The sequence below is a fragment of the Nelumbo lutea genome, chromosome 3 (genome assembly GCF_056320005.1).
Source record: "Nelumbo lutea isolate HS-2025 chromosome 3, American lotus-T2T, whole genome shotgun sequence".
Taxonomy (NCBI): domain Eukaryota; kingdom Viridiplantae; phylum Streptophyta; class Magnoliopsida; order Proteales; family Nelumbonaceae; genus Nelumbo; species Nelumbo lutea.
This window is the reverse complement of record NC_142686.1, coordinates 50,378,861-50,406,334: the sequence shown is the minus strand read 5'-3', so window position 1 is coordinate 50,406,334 and position 27,474 is coordinate 50,378,861. Positions and strand designations below refer to the sequence as shown.

Below are 27,474 nucleotides of genomic sequence, written 5' to 3'. Positions count from 1 at the left end.
GTGGATAAGAGTAGGTCTCCTTCATCACTTCCCAAATCTCCTTAGTCGTTTTTGCCTACAAGTAATTTTGACTAAAATGAGGCTGCATAAAGTTACACAGCCAAGTCATGACCAAACAGTTCTCCTGAACCCATTTGGCATATAAAGGGTCTTCCTTGGCTGGTTTCTTTACATCCCCATTCACATAACCTAACTTTCCTCTACCCCCAATTGCCATCATGGCTGGTTGAGCCCTTTCCAAGTAATTAGAACCATCAAATTTAACAGTGGTAGTCTGAAAACTGTTTTTTGTCATGTTTCCAGCCCCCAAAACACCTTCCCGTTGAGTCTTAAACTCAGCTCCTGCCATTTCTATAAGAAGTTTATCAGAAAAAACCAGTTCTCAGCAAGAAAAAACCCCCAAAAGAGAAACTTTTTTGTGCTGAAACAGGTCTGGCAATCACCCAGAAAAGGTTTGGAAACTGAAACCAGCCTAGAAATCACCCAGAAAACAGTTTGGAATGCTGAAACTGATTTAGGAATCACCCAGAAAAATGTTAACAGTAAGGTCTGATCGTAGGGTTAAGAAAAAACCCTAGAGAAAACTCTGAGAAAACAGAAAAACTCTCAGCCGCTCCTTCTAGATAGGTCATAGTCAGGTCTGATCGTAGGGTAAGAAAAAACCATAGAGAAAACTCTGAGAAAACAGAAATACCTCAGCCGCTCCTTCTAGATAGGTCTGATCTATCTCTGATTGGTGTCGATCTCAAGGAAAAATAGGAACTTACCCAGAAAAAACTGATCGCCACTTCCAATCCCAGTCTGAACCCTAATCTTGATCTTTCTTATTCTTCTCTGATTCTTCCTAATTACCAGACACTCTCCAAGCCTCTACAAATCCTTGGACAACTTCTAAACCCTACCAGTAACCTCCAAGAATCAGCCGATGGACAGATCTTGCTTAACTTCCATCCCTAGGAAGCTCTTATGTAGTCAGCTGGATTAGACACACATGAGAAACCCTATTTTGGCTCTAATACCAATTTGGCTAATCAGGACTGTAATCAGTCCAATTCTAGATGTAAACTTAATGAGAAAAAGTAACAGAAAAGAAGGAAAGAATAGAGAGAAGAGAGAGATGAGAGAAAGAGAGTGGGTTGACGAGAGTTTCTGCCCCACTCAACTATTTATATTAACATCAAAAAATAAGGCAGAAATTACACTAATGCCCCTACTGCTTACATAAGAAAATAACTAACAAAACTGACACCACTAACAACAACCTAACAGAAAATATAAAGCAGCAAACAAGTAACAGTAGCAGTGGGGACCACAATAAATAAAATAACTGACATCAATATAACAGCACTAATTATTGCTCTACATCTCTACAGTTTGATAAACATTTTTCAAATTCCATTGCACATGTGGTGCTTCCAAACCTTTAAAGAAATTGAGGATGTATGTGGGAGATTCATATCCTAGTTGAGGTCAATGAAATTCATCTAGTCCCATCTTCTCTTTCTCTTCGATTTGTTAGAGAACGCTACAATTTAAGACTTGTTGTTAAAGGCTCGTATCCGTTGAGATGGGTTGAAAACCTAGATTTGAGTTGAAAGGAATTGAGCAAGAATTCTTAGTTGCATACTGGAAATGGCAGGAAGACAAATAGCCAGTCCGAAGAGGGAGGGTTTAAGGTTGAAGACAAGGCAAATTTCGGAATTGTTGAGAATATCTGTTCTCCTGGGGCTGGTTCAATGGTTCTCAATAATTGTGATATATATATGTTCTTGAGAAGTGGTGAGCACTATGAAGCCCAAATGAATTTGATCGAGGCAAATAATAAGTTGGGATTTCCTTTTGATGAGGGAAAAGGCGGTGGGGGGAGAGTTTAATGTTGAGACATGTGGAGGGCCATCAGAAGGAAAGGGTGGGGCAGGGTAAAGGAATGGTTTAGTCTTCGATACTAGTTAATGAGAGGGTGGTTTGGGAAGGGAGGTGGGCTGAAGTTTTGAATGGGGCCCACACCTTGAACGTAAAAAGCAGTAAACATAGGAAGTGGTTTAGATTGTCATGGCTAAAGGTTAATACAAGGTCTCTTTGCCACTTCAAAAAACAAGATAATAAGTTTGGGATTCTGAGGAGAAGGATTTCGAGCAAGAAATGAGAAGGGAAGGAAGAAAGCTGGGTTTGGGAGATGTTAAAGTACAATTCAAAAGGAAAGAAGATTGTTTCAAATACTGGTTTGGTGATTGTTGAACGTGAAAACTTACAAAGTGATCTTGCTGCAGGTTGCACTCCTGATCTTTGCGATCGTGTGGTGGGTGACCTTGAGTAAGCCTCAAAAGTAGGAAAATAAGGGGGCTGAAGCTGTATCAACCCAGGAAGTTGACTTCGACTCTAACGAGAAGTCTGTCAACGTTGTAGGGGAAGGCTGCAAGGAAGTGAGGGTTGGGTTAAGGGAGGAAAAGGAAGTTGCAGGAGGGATTAAATAGGGAGGGGCTGGAAGAGTGTTGCAAGAAAGTGAAGAAGGGAGGTCGATTGATACTGTGAGTTGCAGGGACTGCAACCAGTTTGAGAGATCCAATGATGATCATCTTAATTTTGAAGAAGTGGTGATTGGTAGGTTAGGGGTGGATCTAGGACAAAGGAGAAAGATCAATGTGAAGATTTTGGATGCTACAGCGGTAGTGATCACTGAGAAACCTTGGGGTTTAAGAAATTCCCAAATTATTCACATTACTAACATCTTCTCTCGATTGAAACTTGGATTGGTAATGGCAGGAGCTACAAAGAGTTTCTAAAAGGTATACAAGAGAAGAGGTGCAAGGAAAGTCGGGCCAACCATCAATGATAGAGATGGGGTTGGGTCTCAAATTCTTGTTAGATCCGAATCTTAGGTGGGGGACATTTATCGAGGTGAGAATAATGCCATAAGATCCAATTCTATCAAGTATGTGTTGGTTCCAAACTCTAACAAAAGGTGGATAGGGCAAGAAATTAACCCATTGGGGAAATTGTTGAAAGAGATGTAGAGATTTTTTTTTGGAGTGGGGGAGGGGTTTTCTAAGAAACCCTTCAAGGAATTTGAGAGGAGGAGAGAAGAGAGATTGAAGAAAGTGGTTATTGAGGGAGGGGGAGAGACATGGAATGAAGAAGATGAAGGACAAGAGAAAGGTCTCGAGGAGGAGGATTGAGGAGAGGGATATTGTTTGTCAGTGTTCGACTCCAGAAAGTTGGAGGTGCATGGGAGTCTTTTGGATTGGGGGCAAAAGGGTATTTTTGCTGTCCTTTGTTTCAGTCTGTTGGATTTTGGATGTTTAAGGTCTAGTTTGGTGTCTTTTTTATTTTTTTTTATTTTGGTGGGTGTTTTGAGTATCTACTGTTTGTTTCACTCTTAGGTGATTTCTTATCACCCTCCTATTGTATTATTTCTTTTTAAGTTGAAGTTGGAGGATACTTTCATCTTAACACCTTTTTGAGAAGTACAAGGCCTTTGTAGACCTGGTAGGGAATACGGTAAATGTTTGGGCCTTAAACTTCCAATCTGGCTGTGGGAATTTTACTGTATCCAAATGGTGTCCTACGTCCAACTCCAAAGACATGTTTATCAAAGATAGAGTGGTAGTGCGGGTTTTGGATCTGCCATTTCATCTATGAAAACAAGAAATAGTAGACTCCATCGCATGGTGTGTAGAGGTCAGTTAGATGGCACCTACTGGTGATCTTCATTCTGCAATAGTGTTGTTAAGTGGAGTGAAGCCCGAGGATATTTCTAGGAAGTTGGAGGTGAAGGTGGAATAAAGTTTTTTTCTCAGTTTGGTTAGACTCCTTCATAGCTACTCTATGGAGGGAGGCTAATAGGGAAGGTGGTGAGTTTGGCTCGCCTCAGGAGCCTTTCAAGGGGCTCAGCCTCCTGAAACGAGATGAGGGAGCGGAAGGGAGAGAGAGAGGCTACAGGTAATAACTTCACGTATCTGAGATTGCCGTGCCCCCTTATATAGTGGGTGGATATTACAGAATTATTCTAATTAATTATGCCAGTACCGAATATTCTAACAGACTACCGGTAAGTGTCAGGCGTTGAGTGTGGCTGACGTGGCCTGTCCAATAAACGTTGCATGAGGACGTCCCATCCTCGTCTTCTTACGTCCACAGACCCTCTAGATGGGAGGTTTGGGTCTGGCGTTCCCTAGCGATGGGCATGGGCTTTCATTAAGGTTCGCATCATCTCCCCCTAGCTTCAGTTCGACCTTGCCCTCAAGGTCTAAATGAGGGGAACTGATTTAGGAGCTGCCAGTAAGGCTCCCAAGTGGCATCCACCGTAGGTACACCGGTCCATTCGACGAGTGCTTCCTGGATGGCCTTTCTCCCCATTGTCACCCATCGGAAGTCAATGATGCGTCGTGGCTACGTGACGAGGCTTCCTTCTTTAGTAAATTCTGGTAGGTTGGGACTGGAGATGGCATTTGAACAGGAAAACCTTTTGAGCATGACCACGTGGAACACCGGGTGGATCTGGGATGGTGAGGGTAAGTCCAGTCGGTAAGCAAGGGAACCAATCCTTCTCCAGTATCTTGAAAGGCCCAAAGTATCTAGGGGCGAGCTTGGGCCAAGGTTAATTGTCTGTAGGGTTGCAACTTGAGGTAGACAAAATATCTGATCCACAAGCCTGTGTTTTTTGCCATACTGATGTTTCATTTTTTGCTGGGCCCTCAACAAATTATCTCGTAGTAGCTTTAGTATGTCATCCCGGGCCATCAACTGGGCTTCTACAGCTACGACAGTGGTGGAGCCCAGTTCATAAGGTAGTATGGATGGGGGTCTTGCACATACAGGGCCTTGAAAGGAGTCATTCCGGCCACCGAATGGAAGGTAGAGTTATACCAATATTTGGCCCATCGCTTAGGCTTGGAGCTGGCAAAACATCTCAAATAAGTCTCTAAACACCGGTTCACCACTTCCGTCTGCCCGTCAAACTAAGGGTGGTAGCTTGTAGAGTGGTGCAGCTTGGTACCCTGGAGATGGAAGTATTCTTTCCAGAATCAACTTAGAAAAACTGGGTCTCAATCTGAGGTGATGGCCTTGGGTGTCCCATGCAATTTGGCCACATCTCTGATGAACACATCTGCCACCATCTTGGCCGTATAGGGGTGGGATAGTGTAGAGAAATGCCTATACTTGCTTAGTCAATCTATCACAACCATGATGATTGATCTACCCCGTGACTTCGGTAACCCAATAGTGAAGTCCATAAAGACTTCCTCCCACTAACTCCAGAATTTTCAATGGTTGGAGTAACCCTGGTGGGGCCTGAGAGTCATACTTGTGTTGTTGACAGAAGGAGCAAGAGGCTACATACTGTTGGATTCTTTCTTTCATGCCAGTCCAGTAATAGTGGGCTGCTACCCTCTTATAGGTATGCAGCACGCCGAAATGTCCCCCTTGGGCTGAGTCATGAAAAAACCGGAGCAGGGCGGTAATATGAACCTAAGTGAATGGAAGGGCAAACTGCCCCTTAAAGTATAGGTCAGGGCCAACCATGGTATACCCATTTGCCGTAGGTAGGTCTCGCTGACATTTTGCTCTCAGAGGTTCTAAAGTTGCAGATGCATGAGCCTCTTGTCGGATTGACTCAAAGAGGAGGTAGTTGGGCTAAGAACTTGCTAACTGGTTTAGTTCTTACATTCTTGATAAATCATCGGCCACCTTATTTGTTGGGTCAGCTTTATATTCTATGGTGTAGTCATAGCCCAGTAACTTGGCAATCCACTTTTGTTGATCCCTCTACTCCAAGAGGTACTTTAGGCTTCGTTGGTCGGTTTTGATAATAAATCGCCGGCCCAGGAGATAAGCTTTCCATTTTTGTACTGCTAGAAAGATGGCCATGTGCTCCTTAATATAAGTGGACTGGGCCTGGGCTTGTATTGTCAAGGCCTTACTGAAATATGAGATCAGCTACCCCTTTTGCATCAGGACCGCACCTAGTCCTGTTCCTGATGTGTCACATTCAAGTATGAAGGTGTCGCTGAAGTCAGTAAGTCCAAAACTGGGGGAGTGGACATGGCCCACTTTAGGGCCTTGAAAGCCTGTTGGGCCTCAGGTGACCACTTAAAAGACTCCTTCAGTAGTTGAGTCAACGGAGCTGCCAAGCGGCCATAACCTGCTATGAACCTCCGATAATAGCCGGTTAGGCCTAGAAATCCACTTAGGGCCTTTACTGAACTGGGAGTGGGCCAACTAATCATGCTTCTGATCTTGTTTGGATCGGCCATAACTAGGCCTGATGAGGCCACGTGTCCCAAATAATGGACCTGAGTCTGCCCGAAGGTGCATTTGGACCGTTTTGCAAAGAAATTGTGGGTCTTCAAGATGTCTAGGGCTATAACTAGATGGTTAAGGTGGGACTCCCAATCTGGACTATAGATGAGGATGTCGTCAAAAAAGACCAAGATAAAATGTCACAAATAGGGGCGGAAAAGGTCGTTCATGATAGCTTGTAAGGTGGATGGGGCGTTTGACAACCCAAAGGGCATAACGGTAAAATCATAGTGTCCATCATGGGTTCGGAAGGCAGTCTTGTACACATCATCCTTGTGAACTCATATCTGGTGGTAGCCAGATCTTAGGCCCATTTTGGAAAAAATTTTGGCATGGCCCAAATTGTCCAGAAGTTCATCAATCATGGGGATAAGGAATCAATCCTTCACAGTAATTTGGTCCAAAACCCTATAGTCTACACAAAATCTCCAGGATCCATCCTTCTTCTTCACCAAAAGAACTGAGGAAGAAAAGGGACTGGTGCTGGGCTGAATGAGCCCATTCTCCAAAAGTTCTCCCACTATTTTTTCTATCTCAGTCTTCTGATAATGTGGGTAGTGGTATGGTCGTACATTAGCGGGTTCGGGTCCGGGTATCAAGGGAATGCGGTGGTCCTGACTCCAGGTTGGGGATAAGTGTTGTGTTTCACTCGGCTGGTGACCCATATCCCTTCATCAGTGGGCCCACTCGGCTGGTGACCTTGCAAGTGACAAGGCCTCCCGTCCAAACAGAAATCCATGGTCATAGCTGTTGACCAATCACATAAAGCCGGGCTCAATTAGCGCAGCCACTAGACTCCAAGGACCACATCTGCCCCACTGAAATACAAGGGGTGCAGGCCCACGGTGAGTTAGTGCACCTGTATGAATAGTTTTTCCCCCTTGCTTGCTCCTTCACACTGTATTTTGCTACCATTTGCCACATGCATTGCGAAAGAATGAGGGTAATAGACAATCATACCTAGCTACCCGGAGAGGACGTGAGAAATGAAGTTGAGTGAGTTTCGTTGTCAATAAGAGTGGATATTCTCCTTCCCTGTAGCGTCCCCATAACCCTCATGGAGTGAAACAAGGTCCCTCCGGTCAGGGCTTGTAAGGATATCTCCGGGATCCCTCGTCGGTGCCACCATCTCCTAGAGTCTTTTTGTCAAGTTCGGTTTCTTCTAGCTCTCCTATTTATATTGTTCAACTGTACTAGTACAAATAATAATATATCATTCTTTCGCCCTCTAAGTTAAGAAGGGGCTTTCAGTCCTCTCGGCTCTCCTCTCCTCTCTCCCTCTCTTCTCTCCTCTCTTCTCTTCTCTTCTCTTTCTCTTGCTCAACATGGTATCAGAGCAAGTCGTCCAGGCCTGAAGGGTGGTGTCAAGCAAACCTGTTGTTCAATGTCAAGCGGATAGTCTCTTCATCTCCCAGAGCTGTATCCATCGAACTGCTAATCAGTTGTATTCAGTTCGACCTAGAAGTTATAGAGACTTTTCATCTTCCAGCCCAGAAGTTGTATTCATTGTATATTCGACTGTAGAGAGGCTATCATCTGAGGTTCGTAGAGGGAGTTCTGGTTTACAGAGAGGCTATCATCTGAAGTTAAAAGAGGTACTGTTCATTTACTGTTCGGCTGCCCTACGGATTGACTGTTTATTGATTGACTGAAAGTCGATTGATGGACAATTGATGGACTGTATTTCTTTAACAAAGCAGCTGTATTCAACATTTTTTTTTTGTATTTCTTTACCCCTTTGATGGACTGTTGATGCCCTAAAGCAGATGTTGTATTAATCTCAGTCATTGACTGTTCGGCTACCAGGCCTGCCGATTAGGGGTGTGGTGAACTTCACCTTGTATTTTCCATTCTGTTGGGGGGTCATATGACCTCTGTACAATTGTAGGTCATACAGACCTGGTTATGTACTGCAACTGCAGTGTTGTTTTTTGGATTCCTACAAGACCGTAGGTTATACAGACCTGTTCCAGTACTACAACGGCGATGTTCAGTCTTTACTCCCAGTGAAACCGTAGGTCAGAAGGATCTATTTCTATAATAGCCTTGTACGGAAGTACCCCTTTGGTTGCTGTTTTTTTCTTAAACCCGAAATCATGAGTAGTGAAGATTCAGCCACATCTGAAGTTTCCTCAATGCTGAATGGAATGGGTGGGGGTGACCTATCCTTTCCTATGGCTGTTGTCCCTCTTGATGGTTTAAATTACCTAGAGTGGTCAAGAGGGATCAAGTTATACATCACTGCAAGGGGGAAGATAGGCTATATTAATGGGAGGATAAAATAACCACCCTCCGGGAGTGCTGAATATGATAGATGGAATCAGGAGAACAATATTGTTATGTCCGGGCTCTTGGTTTCCTTGCAACCTCAAATCAGGAAGAATTTCAAGTGGGCTGAAACTGCGAATGAAATCTGGGAACAAGCAAAGTCTACATATTCAGAATTGCGACACAATGCCAAAATTTATCAACTGCAGGCAGCATCTTCTACTTGCAGATAGGGGGAGAGGTGTTTATCGGTCTATTACTCTGACTTAACATCTGCCTGGAAGGAGTTGGATCACTACCAGAGTGTGGATTGGAAATGTGATGAGGATGCTAAGAAGTACAAACAGCTTGTCTCCCAGCAAAGGGTGTTTGCATTCTTACATGGTCTGAATCCTATGTATGAATCTATCAGGGTTCAAATTCTCAGCTCTAAGGATCTCCCTTCTGTTCAGGAAGTCTATGCTCTTGTACAATCTGAAGAAAGCAGGAGAAATTTGATGAACAGCCCTAGTGGGGATGCTGTTTTGTTAGTTGCAAAAGGGGTGTACTACTGGTGTGGGATCTTCTTCCCAAAAAAGATATCTCCAGAAAAAAACAAAAGATAAGGAAAAATTGTGGTGCACTCATTGCCAGAAACCCCGACACACCAAATATACCTGTTGGGATCTTCATGGGAAACCAAAATGGGCTCAAGATCTAACTAAGAAGCAAGGTTCAGAGGTGAATAAGAAGTACGGACAGCAAAGTACAAAGAAACATCACATGGTCAACATGGCTACTCGGGAGCATCAGCCCCCCATTTCTACTGTGACTCAGACACATCTCACTGGACCTGACCCGAGGGAGGACATTATGAATTCCTTCTGTGACCATTTAGAGCTCTATGGTAGAGCAATTCATCAGATGGATACTCCTCCCTCAACCTCATTTGCATCTACGTCAGGTAACCCTGCCACTGCTTTCCATGTTGCTTCTCACACTCCTGACTCTCCATGGATCATTGATTCTGGAGCATCAAAACATATGACTGGTACGTCCTCTTACTTTCAATCCTATCACACTCTCTCTAGAAGAGACAAGGTGAGACTAGCCGATGGATCATACTCTTCCATAGCTGGTCAAGGAACTCTCTCTCTTCCTCTTGGCCTTACCCTTTTTGATGTTCTTCATGTTCCAAATTTTCCCATTAATTTGTTCTTTGTTAGTAGTGTTACTAATTCCTTGAATTGCTCAGTGACTTTTTTCCCTTCTCATTGTGTGATTCAGGATTTGGCCTCAGGGAGGACGATTGGTAGGGGTTGTATGGCTAATGGACTTTACATGTTGGAGAATAAGGTTGGTCTTCATGTTACAGAGTCTATGAGTCAGTCCTGTAAGAAAAAAGTCTATTTATGGCATTGTCGTCTTGGTCATTTGTCTTTTGAGTTTTTGAAAATTGTATTCCCAGAACTGTTTAAGTCAATGTCTATTTCTGATTTTTCTTGTCAAAAGTGTCAGTTGAGTAAGCATTGTAGAACTCATTTTCTTCAAAGAAATAGTAAATCTGAATCTCCATTTCACATTGTTCATTCTGATGTGTGGGGCCCCGTTACTTTACCATCTGAGAGTGGCTACAAGTATTTCATTACCCTCATTGATGATTATTCTAGATTTACTTGGGTATACCCGATGCGAACTAGGGAAGAAGTACCAAAAATCATTCAAGATTTCCAGCGGATGGTCTTCACTCAAGTTCAAACTGAAATCCAAATTTTCCAATCAGATAATGCAAAAGAATTTTTTCATAGTGACCTCACGGAATTTTTTGCTTCACATGGTTCCCTTCACCATAGCTCTTGTGCCCGCACACCACAACAAAATGGTGTGGCCGAACGGAAGAACCGACATCTCCTTGAAGTGGCTCGAGGTTTACTACTTCGTATGAATGTTCCCAAACGGTTTTGGCTTGAAGTTGTTCTTTGTTCCACTTACCTTATAAACTGTATGCCCTCTCGTCGGTTAGAGTACAAAGCCCCACATCAACTTCTCTTTTCTAAGGCTCCCCTTCTTTCTATTCCTCCTCGTGTCTTTGGTTGCCGGTGTTTTGTCCAAAATTTGTCTCCCACCCGTGGGAAATTGAATTATCGTGCTATACCTTGCATATTTCTTGGTTACTCCTTCACTCAAAAGGGATACCGTGTTTTTGAACCTGTTTCTCGTAAATTCTATGTCTCCATGGATGTTTCTTTCTTTGAAGATGAGCCTTTCTATCCTGTTTCTCCTCAGGGAGAGTGTAGACATGAGGAGAAACTGGTTCAGCTTCCCTCTCTCCCTGATCCTCCACCTTTTTGTGTTTTTTCTCATCATCGCAAAGGCCAGCCAAATCCAAGAGTTGTAGAGAATCCGGAAGTTGTACCTCCAGTGCCACCAGACTCCTCAAGGGAGGATCATACTCACTCAGGTATTTTGGCTCCCAATTATGTCCTTGAATCTATTGAAAATGATTCCTCTACTGCTAATGATCTTGACCGTCCTATTGCTCACAGGAAGGGTGTTAGATTGTGCACCACTAAACATCCCATTTCCAACTTTGTCTCCTATGAGAACATTTCATCCTCATTCCGTGCCTTCCTTACCTCTATTGACAGTGTCTCTATCCCTAAGAATGTGGCAGAAGCTCTTTCAGTTCCTGAATGGACAAATGCCATGAGGGAAGAAATTAATGCCCTTCACAAAAATGGCACATGGGAACTTGTTGATCTTCCTAAGGGAAAGGTTCCAGTTGGATGTAAATGGGTGTTCACAGTCAAGCATAAGGCTGATGGAACAGTGGAAAGGTATAAAGCTCGCTTAGTGGCAAAGGGATTTACTCAAGTGTATGGAGTTGATTATGCAGAAACTTTTGCCCCCATTGCCAAGATGAATTCCATTAGAGTCCTTTTCTCTCTTGCGGCCAATCTGGATTGGGTTTTACACCAGCTGGACATCAAGAATGCATTCTTGAATGGTGACCTTGAAGAGGAAGTGTACATGATTCAATCTCCTGGGTTTCTAGCCCAAGGCAATGAACAGAAAGTGTGCAAGTTGAAGAAGTCCTTATACGGGCTGAAACAATCACCAAGAGCTTGGTTCAGTAGATTCCATGTGGCAGTTCAGCAGAAAGGATACAGGCAATGTCAGTCAGATCACACACTGTTCATGAAAAAAGAAGGTAAAATTGTTGCTCTAATTGTATATGTGGATGACATAATTGTTACTGGTGATTGGGAGAATGAAATTCAGAAATTGAAATTTTTTCTTGCCACTCAGTTTGAAGTGAAGGATCTAGGACCTGCCAGATACTTTCTTGGAATTGAAGTTGCCCAATCAAAGAAGGGTATCTTCATTTCTCAAAGGAAATATGTCCTAGATTTACTTCAGGACACTAGAAAGATGGGGGTGAAGCCAGTTGACTCTCCCATTGACCCCAACCATAAATTAGGTGACAACTGTGGTGAACCGCTCAAGGATGTGAAACAGTTTCAAAGGCTTGTAGGGAGATTGTTATACCTTTCTATGACTCGCCCAGACATTGCATATGCTGTTGGTGTCCTCAGCCAATTCATGCATGCTCCTAGGTCTTCTCATCTTGAAGCAGCAGAGAGAACCCTCCGATATCTGAAGAAGTATCCGGGTACTGGTTTGTTGTTTCAAAAGCACGGACATTTGAAAGTTGAAGTTTATACAGATGCAAATTGGGCTGGATCCCAAAGTGACAGAAAGTCTACCAGTGGCTACTGCACCTTTATAGGAGGGAACCTTGTTACATGGAGGAGTAAAAAGCAAAATGTGGTAGCCAGATCCAGTGCTGAAGCTGAATATTATGTTATGGCCCACGGGGTTGCTGAAGGCATGTGGATAAAGAATTTGTGGGGGGAGTTGGGTTTCTCAGTGACCAAACCTATAACTCTATTTTGTGATAACAAAGCAGCTATAAGCATTGCTGCCAATCCGGTGCTACATGATAGAACAAAACATATCGAAGTTGACAAGCATTTTATCAGAGAGAAAGTTATCACAGGCGAAGTGTGTACCCCCTATGTCACTTCTGAGAACCAGCTTGCAGACATCTTTACAAAGGGTTTAAACCTTTCCAGACATCATGATCTTTGTGACAAGTTGGGCATGATTGATATCTATGCTCCAACTTGAGGGGGAGTGTTGTCAGTTGTTTATGTATTCAGGTTTAGTACCATAAGGGTACTATTGTAATTTCTCCTCTGTTTATATTGTTCGACTGTACTAGTATAAATAATAATGATATATCATTCTTTCACCCTCTAAGTTAAGAAGGGGCTTTCAATCCTCTCGGCTCTCCTCTCCTCTCTCCCTCTCTTCTCTCCTCTCTTCTCTTCTCTTCTCTTGCTCTTGCTCAACAGGTTTCATATTGCCCTACGACAAGTCCCACTTGTGCGGACTACTTGGAGAGTGCATCTGAGCACTTATTTCAGACCCACAGTTGAAACCCTAATTTTGCTCTCACAGCAGTGGGCCCCACAATAGTGATTTCAGAAAATACCATCTCAAATTGATAGGCTGCCTGGTACTGTGCATGCCGATTGATTTCATATCAGATTTGAGTTGATTCCTTGCCTATACTGTGATAGGCTATTGATTTCAGATCAGATTTGGGTTGGTTTCAGATCAGATAAGATTTGTGTTGGTTTCGAATCAATTTTCAGACCTGCTTGTTTGACTCTGTTTTCTGGTATAGTGACTCTAACAGTTTGTAGCCACTGAATCTTGATCAAAGATGGAGTTTAAGGGTCAGGGAGAAAGTAGTTTTGGAAACCACAGTTATGGTAGTTGATCTGAAACCGGGTTTCAGATTACAACTCTGAGATTTGATGGGTCAAATTATTTGGAGTGGGCTCAATCAACCATGATGGCTATTGGAGGAAGGGGAAAACTGGGTTACCTCTTGGGAGATGTGAAAGAACCTTCCAAGGAGGACCCAACATACACCAAGTGGGTTCAAGAGAACTATTTGGTTATGGCGTGGCTGTGTAATTCTATGTAGCCACATATCAGCCGAAATTATTTGTGGGCAAAGACAGCCAAAGAGATATGGGATGTTGTGAAAGAAACCAATTCCCAACCCCTTAATGTTGCCAGAGCCTATGAACTGAAGTGTGAGGTGAACAGCCTTAAACAAGGAGAGAAGCCAGTTTCTGTCTACTTCTCTACCTTGAAATCCTTGTAGCATGAGATTGACCATCTAGAGACCCTTGAGTGGGAGAGTCCCAAAAATGCACAGACTCACAGAAAGCAAGTCGAGACGAATAGGGTATTTGAGTTTCTGGCTAGATTGAATTCAGAATATGACATTGTGCGACAACAATTATTGACAAGAGATAGTGTGACCCTTTCTCAAGCATACTCCCTGGTGCATAGTGAAGAGACTAGGAGGAAAGTTATGATGCAGCCTCAGCCCTCTTTCCCAGCCTTGACAGCTATTAAACCTAAGCCAGGGGGTGACTCAGAAAGGGACCGAAAGAAGGAAGATAAATGGGATCTGGTATGTGAACATTGCAAGAAACCCAAGCACACAAAAGATACTTGTTGGAAGCTACATCCTCACTTGGTCCCAGCAAAACTAAGAAATAAGAAGGGTAATGCTCATGTGGCCGTGAACACTGATTCAACATCCTCATCAGGCACATCCCTAGAGACTTTAGCTGTTGTTCGGGCTGCCCTCATATAGTTGGAAAAGGAAGTTGGGAGTTCAGCTCAGCCATCTCAGTCACCATCAGTTCCTGCCACATCTGCATTTGCACATTCAGGTACTCGAGCCTCAACTTACCATGCTTCAGCTTCAGGTAATACTGACCACTGTTGGGTAATAGATTCAGGTGCATCTGACCATATGACTAGCTTGCCATCTTTGTTCACTTCTTATCACTTGTCCTCTGGTCGAGATAGAGTATCCATTGCTCATGGCTCTCTTGTTCCCATTTCGGGCAAGGGGGACATCAAGCTATCGGATACTATCTCTTTATCTTCTGTCTTGCATGTTCCTAAGCTTGATACTAACCTGCTTTCAGTTATAGTATTACCAAACACATGAACTGTTCAGTAACCTTTTTCCCTGACCGATGTGTTTTTCAGGATTTGGAGTCGAGGAAGGTGATTAGGACTGGCCGTGAGACGATCGGGATCTATCTGCTTGGAGAGAGTTCTCGTCGGGAGGAGTCAGTGGATAAGAAGTCTTTTGTTTCCCAGTCTGTGAGTTTGGTTATGCTTTGGCATAACCGATTAGGTCATTTGTCTTTTAAGTCTTTGAAGAGTCTGTTTCCTGCTTTATTTGAGTCTGTTGAGTTATCAAAGTTGAGGTGTGAAAGTTGTGAGTTTGCCAAACATTGTAGAACCTCTTATTCTTTAAGTAATAAAAGGAGTAACTCCTCTTTTGATATTGTGCATACTGATGTTTGGGGGCCAATATCATTTCTCTTCTATGGGTGGGTACAGATATTTTCTATTGTTTGTTTATGACCATACCCATTTTTCTTGGGTCTATCTTATGCGTTCTCGGGATGAGGTTCCTGCTCTGACCCAAAACTTCCATCAGATGGTTCTCACTCAGTTTGGGACCAAAATCAAAGTCCTTAGATTTGATAATGTAAAGGAATACTTTGCTCAGCCATTGACCTCTTACCTTCTTAGCCATGGAGTTATTCACCAGAGCACTTGCCCTTATACACCACAGTAGAACGGTGTTGCCGAAAGTAAGAATAAGCATATCTTGGAGGTGGCTAAAATGATTATGTTTACCTCCAATGTACCTATTCGCTTCTAGGGTGATGCTATCCTCACGGCAGTTTATCTCATTAATCGAGTTCCTTCCCGGGTTCTTGATATAAGAACCCCCTTTTCCCTTCTATACCCAGACGAGGAGTTGTTCATTGTTCCCCATAAAACCTTTGGTTGTACCTGTTTCGTTCAGCTTCTCGGGCCTCATCATTCCAAGTTTGAACCTAAGGCCTCCAAATGCATTTTCCTTGGTTATGCACAAACTCAAAAGGGTTATTGCTGCTATGATCCGGTTTTAGGGGAACGGTTTGTCTCCATGGATGTCACCTTCTTTGAGGAAACACCCTATTATCCTAGGGTTTCTCCTCAGGGGGAGAGCAGTGACAGTGGGGCTGTTTTGAGTTTCTTTCCTCAAGGGGAGAGTAGTGAGAGTGGAAGTGGGGCTGGTAGAAGTGGGTCTGTTCCTTTACCTATTCCACTGGATAATGAAGGTTGTAGTGGTGAGGGTGGTCAGAGGGAGCCAGAGTTGAGAGTCTATCACAGGCGACGCAGGCAGGTTGATCCTAGTCATCAGTAGTCCCGGCCAGCTCCAGTTCCTTCCGCGGCTCCAGATCCAGAGCCTACTAAGATACCTCTCACTGTTGCCACTTCCCCTCTTGTGGATGACCTTGATCTCCCTATTGCCATTCGCAAAGAGAAATGACATTGCACCACTTCTACAGCTCACAGCATCTCACAGTTCTTATCCTATGATTGTTTGTCTCCATCTTACCAGTCCTATCTCACTTCCATTGCCGATGTCCCTATTCCAAGAACAGTGCAAGAAGCCTTATCAGTTCCAGAATGGAAAGATGCAATGCAAGTCGAAATGGATGCCCTGTTGAAGAATAATACTTGGGCACTAGCTGACCCACCAAAAGGAAAGAAACCGGTGGGATGCAGATGGGTGTTCACTGTGAAGCATAATGTTGATGGCTCTATTGAAAGGTACGAAGCCCGGCTGGTTGCAAAGGGGTTCACTCAAACTTATGGTATAGACTACTTGGAGACCTTTGCCCTAGTAGCCAAGATGACTACCATCCGAGTTCTGTTATCCCTTGCAGCAAATCATTCTTGGCCCTTGTTTCAGATGGATGTTAAAAATGCCTTTCTAAATGGAGACTTACAAGAAGAGGTTTACATGCAATTGCCTCCTGGATTCTATGATATAGAGACGGGTAAGAAGGTTTGCCGACTGAACAAGGCATTGTACGGTTTGAAGCAGTCACCTAGAGCCTGGTTTGATAGGTTCAGATTAGCCCTTGGAAAGTTTGGTTATGTACAAGCCCAGTCAGATCATACACTATTCATCAAGAGGGTGGAGTCCTCTCTGACACTACTTGCAGTATATGTTGATGATATTGTGGTGACAGGAAATGACAGTCATGAGATTGAGTCCCTCAAACAGCTCTTTCATCAAGAGTTTGAGGTGAAAGATCTTGGTGCACTACGGTACTTTTTGGGTATTGAGGTTGCTAGATCCAAGCAGGGGATTTTTATCTCTCAGAGAAAATATGTTTTAGATCTGTTGGCAGAAACTAGAAAGTTGGGTGTTAAGCCAGCTGATACACCCATCGAACAAAATCACAAGATTAGTGCAGAGGGCGGGGAGCCTCTTGAAGACAAAGTTATGTTCCAACGGTTGGTTGGAAAGCTCCGATATCTCTGCCTCACTCGACCAGATATCAGCTATGCAGTTAGTATTGTTAGCCAGTACATGCACTCCCCTAGAACCTCTCATCTTCTTGCGGCAGAGAGAATATTAGCATATTTGAAGAGATGCCCGGGTAGAGGTATACTGCTCAAGAACAATAATCACATGAGGGTGGAAGTCTATACAGATGTCGATTGGGCTGGGAGTGTTGATGACAGAAGATCTACCTCTGGATATTGTGCCCTTGTGGGAGGTAACCTTGTCTCTTGGAGGAGTAAGAAGCAGAGTGTTGTTTCCCACTCCAATGCTGAAGCGGAATACAGGTCAATGGCTAATGGAGTGGCTGAAATCTTGTGGCTAAGGTCACTACTTGAAGAGTTGGGTATTGACTATGAAAAGCCCTTAATGTTGTATTGTGATAATCAAGCAGCTATTAATATAGCCCACAACCCAGTGCAACATGACAGAACTAAACACATTGAAGTCGATCGACATTTTGTGCGAGAAAGGGTCACATCACAAGATGTGTGTCTTTCGTACATCACATCTAATATGCTGCTCGTGGATATCCTCACCAAGGTTGTACCAAGGAAGAAGTTAGAGACAGACCTATCCAAGTTGGGAATGATAGATATCTACTCCCAACTTGAGGGGGAGTGTAGAGAACACTGATGTGGGCCCCACTGTATTCGTAGGACAGCATGTGTAGTTATTTGTTACAGTTATAGTAGTGTCAGTTTGAGTCAGTTTGTTAATTCAGTTGTTATTTATTTCAGCTTTTATTTACTTTATTTATTATGTAAGTACTAAGGGCAGATGTGTCCTTTCCATTATGTACTAAACATAACCTATAAATAATAAGAAAGTGGCGGCGGCAGATCTGTTAGAATCTGTCCCTCCTTTCAACCACTTGTGTTCTCCTGTTTCTCTTCTATTCTCTCTCTGTTCTCTTCCTTTTCTTCTGTTTTGTAAACCTAAAACCTATTAGGATTCAAGACTGATTACAGTCTTGATCTTCTACTTATATATATATATATATATATATGTGTGTGTGTGTGTGTGTATAGGTATTTATAAACATGTCTTATTTTATAATTAATTTGTTTTTTAATTCTGTTTTAAATTTTTTATTTATAAAAAATATTAAAATTGCAATTTGAGACCAAAATGGGGTTTTTTGGCGAAAATAGCAGGGCAAGGGGCTGTCAGCACCTTGGGACGTACAGATCTCGAAAAGTTATCCAAAATCAAAAAAATCACCTCAATCGGACATCGAAGTGAAAAGTTATGGCCTCCCAAAGCTTACATACATATTTAGTGTGCAACCCGTGACCCGGTCACCAAGTCAAACAAGTCAATGGTCCAACTGTCTGGGTCGGACGGTTTTGAACAAGTCAACAGTTTTTGACCGCCCACCGAATTTTACTAAAACTGGACCCAAAATCTTAACCTGGTGACAATTTAAATGGTTCAACCGGTCGGGTCAATAGTGGGTTGAAAACACTGCTTAAAACTGAATTTTGCTAGAAGCAATCAAGGAAATCCAGGCTGATCTGGTGTAGGTGGTGTAGTGAGAGGCAAAGATGGGAACATCTTGGCACTTTTCTCAGAACTAGTGGGGGAAGGATATTCTATTAGGGCAGAACTGCTTGCTGCAATACAAGGAATTCAGATTGCTCACCAGTTTAGCTTGGTAAATTTGATAGTAGAAGGAGATTCTGAGGTGATGGTGGGATGGTTTCACAATTCGGATTCTGTTCCCTGGTATTATAGAGATGAAATCAAGAAATTTAAATGGTTCACAAGGGGCATGAATGTAGCACAGTGGGTTAGGAGATCAGCAAATTCTTTGGCTGATTGTCTTGCTAAACAAGGATACTTTATACTGGGCTCAGCTGTAATTTGCCTTTAATCTGTTTTTTTTTTTCTTTTTGGGTTTTGATTTGGGGAAGGTCACAATTCGCAACTCTCAAAGGGATGCTTGTACTGCTTTAAACTCTTGATATTAATAAAGTATTCATCATTTATCAAAAAAAGTGTCATAGTGGCCACTAAAATATTTAGGACTTCCCCCAGGACATAACCCTAGAAGTGAATGCTTTTGGGACCCAATGGTGGAAAATTTTGCTAAGGCTTCATTTGGATCCGTTGTAAAATGTCATCAATGTACTTACACTGATGACGTTTTACACTGAACCGTATATATAGGTGACCGTAACATTTTGAAAATTGTGATAAAAACAGTGTAAAGTTTCACATCAATAGTATTTACATTGATTATTGATGTAAAACTTTATGCTTGATGAGGTTTTACATTCATTCAAGATGTAAAACTCCACTCCATCCAAATGCCAACAAATCTAAACCGGAGTGGAGTTTTACGTCAATCATAATTACACACTTCTTCCAAACACCTACAAAACCGAACCGATGTAAATTTTACATCAGTTCTTGATTTACATCGCTTCCAAATGCAGCATAAAAGACTTGCTAGTTGGAAGAAGAAGTACATTTCTTTAGGTGGAAGGATTACTTTAATCAGATCTACCCTTGCAAACCTTCTAATGTATTGCTTCTCAGTAAAGGCACCAAGAAAGGTACTTAGGAAGTTAGAAAAAATGATGAGAGATTTTCTATTGGAGCCAATAGAGGGAAGGAGAGATCACATGGTTAATTGGGAACAAGTTAGCAAAAGCAAGGCTTTGGGAGGTTTGGAATTAGAAATATTAAGAGCAGAAATATGGCCTTAATGGGAAAATGGTTGTGAAGATTTCCTATTGAAAAAGAGAAGTAATGGGTGAAGGTGGTGAAGAGTATTCATGGTCTCTCAGCTAATGGATGAGATTCCGGAACATTGGCTCAGGCTTCTTGGGCTTCTCCTTGGAAAGATATCAATGCAATCTTGCCTTCCTTTATTTCATTCATCAGGTGTGAGGTTTGTAATGGGGAACTAGTCAAATTTTGGTAACACACTTGGGTTGGGGATTCCCCTCTGAAAGACCAATTTCCATCACTTTATGCCCTTTCTAACTTCGAGAATCAGTATGTTTCCTCTTTTTCTATCCATTCTAACTCACATTCTAGGCTGGACTAGGATTTGGGCTTTAAAAGGGGGTTAGGGAAAATGATTTGAATAAGATGGTTGATCTTATCAATGTTCTCTCTGGGGTTTTTGTGGACCCATTGAGTACTGACCATAGGATTTGGACCTTCTCCCCGTCTTGTTACATTTCTGTTGCTTCATTTTTTAAGGTCTTATCCAATCCCCTCCCATAGCAGGTCCTTCCTTTCCAGTCAAAGAAATCTGGTGCCAACCTATTCCTCCTAGAATTGGGGTGTTCTATTGGGAAGTCTTTTTGGGAAAAATCAATATCTGTGGCTTGCTTCAAAGAAAAAGACCAATTCAGTGTCTCTCCTCAATGGTGTGTGCTATGCAAAACCAACGGTTAGAATTGCCATCACTTATTAATCTCCTGCTCTTTCTCTTCTTGCATTTGGGTTTGGTTTTCTTCTTTGTCTAGGTGCAGGTGGAATCCCCCGGCTAATGTGCAAGGACTTTTTGCTCCTACCTTTTTCAGTTTGCCAAAGAAGAGGGGTATGATGTTGTGAAAATGCACAAGAGCTACCACATGCTGAGTATTATGGGAGGAAAGGAATCTTAGAATATTTTCAGGGAAAGAAAGAAGCAAAACTGGTATTATTGATAACATCGTGATCAAGGTGGCTCATTGGGTGAAGACCATGGATCTTTTTTCCTCATTCTCAGTAGATGGCATCATGCTCAATCAGAATGTGGTGGATGATTTGTATCAAAAAAAAAAAAAAAAAAAAACAGTGGTGGATGATTCAGCTCCTACTAAAACACACTCACTACAGCTAGTGAACCCCTCCGAAGAGAGGTTTTATCAAATTAAATTTTGACGGGAGTTGTTTGGGTAACCCAGGTGTTTCTGGAATAGGAGTTTTCAGGGATGAAATTGGGAAAGTGGTAACTTTATACCCAGGGCCAATTGGGGAAGGAGATTCTCTACGAGCTGAGATATTAGCAGTGGTGGAAGGAATACAAAATGCAGTTTCTATCAATGCTAAGAAGCTGATAAGAGAGGGAGATTCAAAATTGGTGGTGAACTAGCTGCAAAATAAAGAACCGAGTCACTGGATGTATAATAATGAAAAGAAAAAGATTAAGGGGTTAATACAAGACATGGAGGTGAGAGTACAGTGGGCAAAGAGAAGTGCAAATTCATTTGCTAACACACTCACTAGACAAGAGACAATTAGATCTCAACACTTTTAGGCTCAGCTGCAGCTGTAACTAAAGTTTTTCTAAAAGTAATTGTAGTTGGGAAGAGATAAAAGGGGCCATCTCTCACTGTTCAGCTATTGTACTCACCTTAATGTACCTGTTTTAATGTTTTTTAATGAAAATTTCAGTTATTGATCAAAATAAAAATATTACTCACTCTGGATACTCATGTTACTGTATAAGATATTGGTGAAGCTTTTGTATATATCCCCATTGATATTTTCTAAGTTTAATAATAATAATAATAATTAATAGAAAATAATGAATGAATATTTAAGGATATAGAATTAGATGGAAAGACATAGGGCTGTCTCCCAAAGAATTAATAAAGGAGAATCAACAAGACCTGAAAACAAGATAAAGATCAAGTACTTATTGAGAAAGATACTAAAAACATAAAACCCTAATGACAAAATTTGTTTCTTTTATCTTGTTCCTCTTTTATTTTCTCGCATATATGGTTCAAACAACTGGAGACCTAAAACTATGTATTGGTAAAACGAGAAATATCACAACAGATCATTATATGATGCATCTTTATTTTACTGCAATCTGAAAAATGACATATATTTCCAATATAAAGAGCATGCAGCAAGTTAAATCTAAATATGCATAATGACAAACAACTTAGGAATTAAATAAATCATACTTATCTATTACAAAAGCCATAAATTGCATGAGTTCACAAAGAATGAAATTAATGAAAAGCATGAATAAGCTTTCTAACTAGAAGCTAGATGAGGAAAAGAAAAAGAATCAATGCAGACAGCTATTGCTAATTGAATATTCACCTCTAAGTTGTCGCAACAAAATGCTCAAGCAAAAGCTTTCTCTCTTCACTTTGTCACAATCCTTCGTAATTCTCGTAGGTGATGAGCTATCTCCTGAATGAATTGCAAGCCTTCATCTCCATTTTGAAGTGAACTAATGGTGTATTTGAGGAAGTTGTGATCTGCCTCCACTGCTTCCAACCTGTTATTCAGGTTGGAAACTTCATTCCTCAGAACAACTAAATTGGTTTCCCTACTGGCAATGGAGGAATCTTCCTCATCAGAACCAAAATTATGATCTCCTTTACTACCAAGCACAGAATCCCTGATAGAGGGACTAGACCTTTCTTGAGCAGGAGGGCTTTCTCTAAATAGAGATTGATCTTTCTGGATTGATGAATTGTCTTCTAGTTGGATATTTCCTTGACTTACCTGCTCACAATGAAGCTTTTCCCGAATATGTGTTTCTTTCCCCGAATATCCACCATTAGACATGTCAACGTGAACTCCATTATTAGAGAATAGATACAATTTCTTCTCCAGCTTCTTCAAGCATTGAGATATGTACAATTTTTCATCTTCAAAATCTAACAGAGAATCCTTGGCAATGCCAATACTGTTATCTCCACAGACCAAATCAGTTCCTTCAGTACTGTTTCCACCTTCACATTTCTTATTTAAAGTTGAGTTACAAGAAATGCTGGTGCTTTTCTGTATGCTACTTGGATCTGAATGTTCCAATTCCATGTCTCTTCTCTTTAAATCACGCATTGGCTCCTCTATTTCTTTGGCAATGCCAATACTGTTATCTCTGCAGACCACATCAGTTCCTTCGGTTTTATTATCACCTTCACATTTCTCAGTAAATGTTGAGTTACAAGAAATGCTGGTGCTATTCTGTATGCTACTTGGATGTGAATGCTCCAATTTCATGTCTCTTCCCTTTAAATCACACATTTCCTCCTGTATTTCCTCCAACATTGAATCATTTGGGTACTTTTCTTTATAATATTCAAGCTCTGCTTCCAGATCTTGTATATCTTTCTCCCTTTCAGCAAGAAGGTCATTTGCCTTCTGCAGTGCTTCCATGTCATATTCTGATTGCTCTTCCATCATACGTAGGTATTGCAAAGCCTCCATGTGAAGTGATGCTTTCTCCTCTTGCAACCTAGTAATCATAGCCAATGAATGATTTGCAGCCACTGCAGAAGCATTTCTTTCCTCTTCCAGTTCCTTATACAAGGCAGCCATACATTTCCGGTAACACTCAGACTGTCGTTTCAAGCGATCAACAATGCTTTCAACTTCAGTTTCACTGGCAGTGCTTTCATCCCATGAGTCAGTGCCACACTCATTTTTCTCAGTTAAGCTCTTCTTTGGAAGTAGTTGTGGTACTACAGAAGCATCTGAAATCTTCAGCTCGTCACCAAATCCATATGCTCGAGGACTCATATCATTTAATGCTAGCTCAAGTCCTCGAGAATTAGAAACTTGTGATAATGGTAGCTTGAGATCTTCTCTTGACGAATACTTACTGTCAACTTGTTCTGAAAGCATACCAGTGGTGTTTCCCCTGTTATTAATGGCCAACTTGTAAGCATCATTAAGATCCATTTGACTGGGTGTTGTTGAACCAGGATCATTTAAAACATGGTCTTCTTTTAAATCAGATATAGTAGCTATAGTCAGCATACTTTTTGGCTTACAGGCTCCCATGTTCTCTGTAATAGGAATAGTTCCAACATGACTAGTTCCAGTAGCATCTACTGCAAGATGCCATTTTATACAAAAAAAAAAAAAAAGGAGAAACTTTAAATGTCAATGCAGTAGGGATGAAGATGGATAGAGAGAAGGAATGAAATCACATAGACTTACAGTTCTTTCTTGGTACACAAATAGGAGCTTCTGCAGAATTGGATGATGCAGAAATATCATTTATTGAGGTAAGCTCAGGAGTTGCAGAAGGATTGGCCTTCTGTTTACCTTGATGCCAGTTAAGCTCCATACAATGACCAAAAGCAATAGTAGATGCCAAAGATGTCACATTGCTGTACTCATCAAGTTGCATGCATGGAACTAAAAGGAAAGGTTCGGGAGTAGAAGCCTGATGGCTCAGCTTCTCTGGGGTCAAATCAACTGGTGCACTTTCGGGTATCATCTCTATACAATTGAACAAGAACTCCAATCGTGAAGATAGAGCTGCAATCTCTTCCTTGAGATTATTGATTTCATGAGCCATGTAATTTTCATCACATTGCATAGGTGGAACTAAAAGTGAAGGCTCAGGAGAAGAACCTCGATGAATCAGCTTCTCAGGGATAAAGTCATTAGATGAAGTCTTGGGTACCATCGCAGAAAACATAATGGGAGTATCCAGCTGTGCACGTTGTGTAACAAAATCTTGCTTGAGATCTTCTGTTTTACAAACAAGAGCATTCCTCTCATCATCATCAGAGAAAGGGAATTCTGACTCTGAATCAGATGTGATCTTAAGCTTAGAATATCCTACATGTGATGAAGGATCGAAACCACAACTCCCCAGATGAGAAGTCATCACTGCACCTGATGACTTCTCCCTTCTCTTCTTTAAGATGTCCCAGTCATGCAAGTTACCATGTCCAACTGAATATCGCAAAGAAGCATAATCTGCAACCCTGCAACAAGAACAGTGTTCGGTATTCAAAGAAGCATTCTTGAGCTCCTTAAGTAGTTGCTCCCCATCAATACAATGTTCAAGATCCACTCCTAGCTTTCCCACCAACAGCCTGCATGTTTCAGATTTGTACTTACTTGTAGCAAGAGAAAGGAGGCAACTTTCACAAATTCCATGAACATCAACAAGCTTATCATGAATGTGACAAAGAATCAATGATGAGATCTCCAACTTATGTTTACCACAAAATAAATCTTTATAGGATGCAGGGTTCTCATTGCCAATGACATGATCGATCCTCGAACATAATAAACATGGGGTTGGCAATTCATAGTAACGTGCAAATTTTGTTGACAAGTATGAGATAGCCCCATTGATGAATAACAGAAATATCAACAACCATTCCTGAACAGCAGAAGCCAAAACAGACGTGAAACTACGGGGATCCCTTTTAACTTTAACAGGTATCTTCCTTGTAGCCATGCCCACCATAATTACTTAAGCTCCAGTAGCTCCCCTAGATGGGCAAGTCATAAAACAATTTGAGCGTCCAGAAGAAAAGAAGCTCCAATCCTCCAAAGTTGAAAACGAAAATGCAGCCCCCAGCTCAAAACTGTGAGCACCAAGAATCCAGAATCAACATACCAAACCAAAAGAAACTAAATAAAACTAAACAAATTAATCCATGCAAAACGGGGAGGGGGAAGGGGACTAGGGGAGGACAAAACTACAAAATGAACAAAAGAAACTCGAAACAGAAGGCGAATTAAGTAAAGTCAGAGCAAAATGTGGAAGAAATCAAAAACTCAAAACAGAACGCAATTGTGCAATGTAACACCAAAGCTTTCAATTAACTACTAAATCAGAGAAGAAACAATGAATTCAATCACGAAATCGGAAACCAAGAAGCAAATTACGATCAAAATATACAGAAAACAAAGCAACGAGAAGAATTAGAATCAAAGCCCTGACCTGTCCATTCGATAAACAGAACCAACCCAAAGATTCAATTCGGGCTCATATCATCAGCATTGTGTGACGGAACGGATAACCGGTTCGTGGGAATTTCGAATACGAAAAGGACAAAAATCCCAACCGAAATAACGAATTTTTACGACGGATCTGCACTTGATTTCCAATAGAAGAAACGACAAACGCCGACAAGAAAAAGCTGAAAAGTCAGCTGCAACTACAGATACCGACAAAAACCCAAAGGCGAAAATAACTGAACCACGGGTCCCACACTACATATATTTCGCAATCATCATCATCATCGCCTAAGCCTTATCCCAACTATCTGGGGTCGGCTGCTTGAATCCTGTTTCGTTCTCCATTTCGTTCCGTTTAGTGCCATATCCATTGGCCATTGCTAGCAATCAGAGGAAAATACAAATTGAAAAAAAAAAAAAAAGATTTTTCATAAAAACATCAGAAATGAGTGGAAGGTGAATCGTCTACCTCTGCAACATGATGAAGATCAAAAAGAGTGGAATAAAGGATGGCAATTCGAGTATAACAATATCGAATAATAACAAATTCTCAATTGTTTTTGTTTTCATTTCTTTTTGAAACATGTTTTCATTTTTGGTTTTGAAAAATAAAAATAAATTGATTTTGTTTAAAAAACAGAAACCCAACTATGATACAAGATACATGATTTTGAAAAAAAAAATTATAAAAAATCAAAATAATGGTTTTTAACATAAAAATATTCAAAAACAATGTTTTTTTTTCAAACTGAAGGAAATAAAAATACATAACGTTCAATGGTTCATGCGTATACAGGGATGTCACAAGTCGGGTTCGGCATGAGCTTGCTCAACCCGAATCCGACTCAGGGCAACATCAACCTAAACCCGACCCGCCCCAACTGAGTGTGGGAGAGAGGGGTGGCAACGAGCTGAGCTCTTCATGAACTATTCGAGCTCGGTTCGAGAAAAGCTCAGTTTGGCTTGGTTTCAACCAAGCTCAAGCCTAATTCATAGGCTTAATTAAGAAACGAGCCAAGCTCGAGCCTAATAGAGCTCAGCTCGTGAGGCTCGCGAGTCAACTCGAATATATATATATATATAATAAAAAATTTATAATTCTTAATTTTTTTATTTTTATAAAACATTTTTTCTCAAAATCAAGCTTGAGCTTACGAGTTTTTTACTTGAGTCGAGCTCGAGTTCAAGGTTCTAGCTCGAACCAAGCTCAAGTCTTATACTATTCAACTCGCTTCGGCTCAAATCCACCCCTAGGGAGAGGTATCAAACCCTCCCTCACGTCATATATTACACTTATAGTACACTATACACATGTACTTGTATTATGTGGCAAAACTTTGTCGGTTAGGCGCCAACAGAATTTTGGGAATGCCACATTATCATGAGAGTGGGCAAATTAGAAATTGCCTCCAATTTTATTTTGATGAAAATAAAATATATAGGAGTGGAAAGGTGAACATGTCCACCCTAAAAATGCTCTCAACAGCATAAACTATTGTAGGATTTAGAAGGTTAGTTAGTAGGATTTGTAGGGACCTACAACCCTTATATATATATATATATATATATATATATATATATACTACCCTAGATTTTATTAATGTATATCTACCAAAAAATGCATATATAACAAAAATATGTTTTTGTATTTTTGTTTTAAAAATCTCTGTTTTTTAAACCAGGCAACTAGCTAGATATATTTTGTTGGATAAATTAACCATTCCTAT

The 27,474-nt window shown here is 41.3% G+C and overlaps 1 protein-coding gene across 2 annotated transcripts in view; it reads right to left on the bottom strand.

Moving 5' to 3' along the window:
- LOC148864894 (putative myosin-binding protein 4) overlaps positions 1 to 26,353 on the bottom strand; it is a 70,564-nt gene extending 44,211 nt beyond the window's left edge. Inside the window, exons 1-4 of one of the 2 annotated variants that reach the window (XM_088975254.1) lie at positions 26,217 to 26,353; positions 25,731 to 26,127; positions 23,981 to 25,371; positions 22,127 to 23,871 (exon numbers count right to left, since the gene is read on the bottom strand). In XM_088975254.1, the coding sequence (XP_088831380.1) occupies positions 22,172 to 23,871; positions 23,981 to 25,250 (2,970 nt within the window). In that variant the 5' untranslated portion in view covers positions 25,251 to 25,371; positions 25,731 to 26,127; positions 26,217 to 26,353 and the 3' untranslated portion in view covers positions 22,127 to 22,171. Of the gene's footprint in view, positions 1 to 1,421; positions 3,529 to 22,126; positions 23,872 to 23,980; positions 25,372 to 25,730; positions 26,128 to 26,216 lie in introns of those variants that run through there. The other variant, XR_016109225.1, reaches the window with a different exon arrangement.
- Positions 26,354 to 27,474: the final 1,121 nt, after the last annotated feature.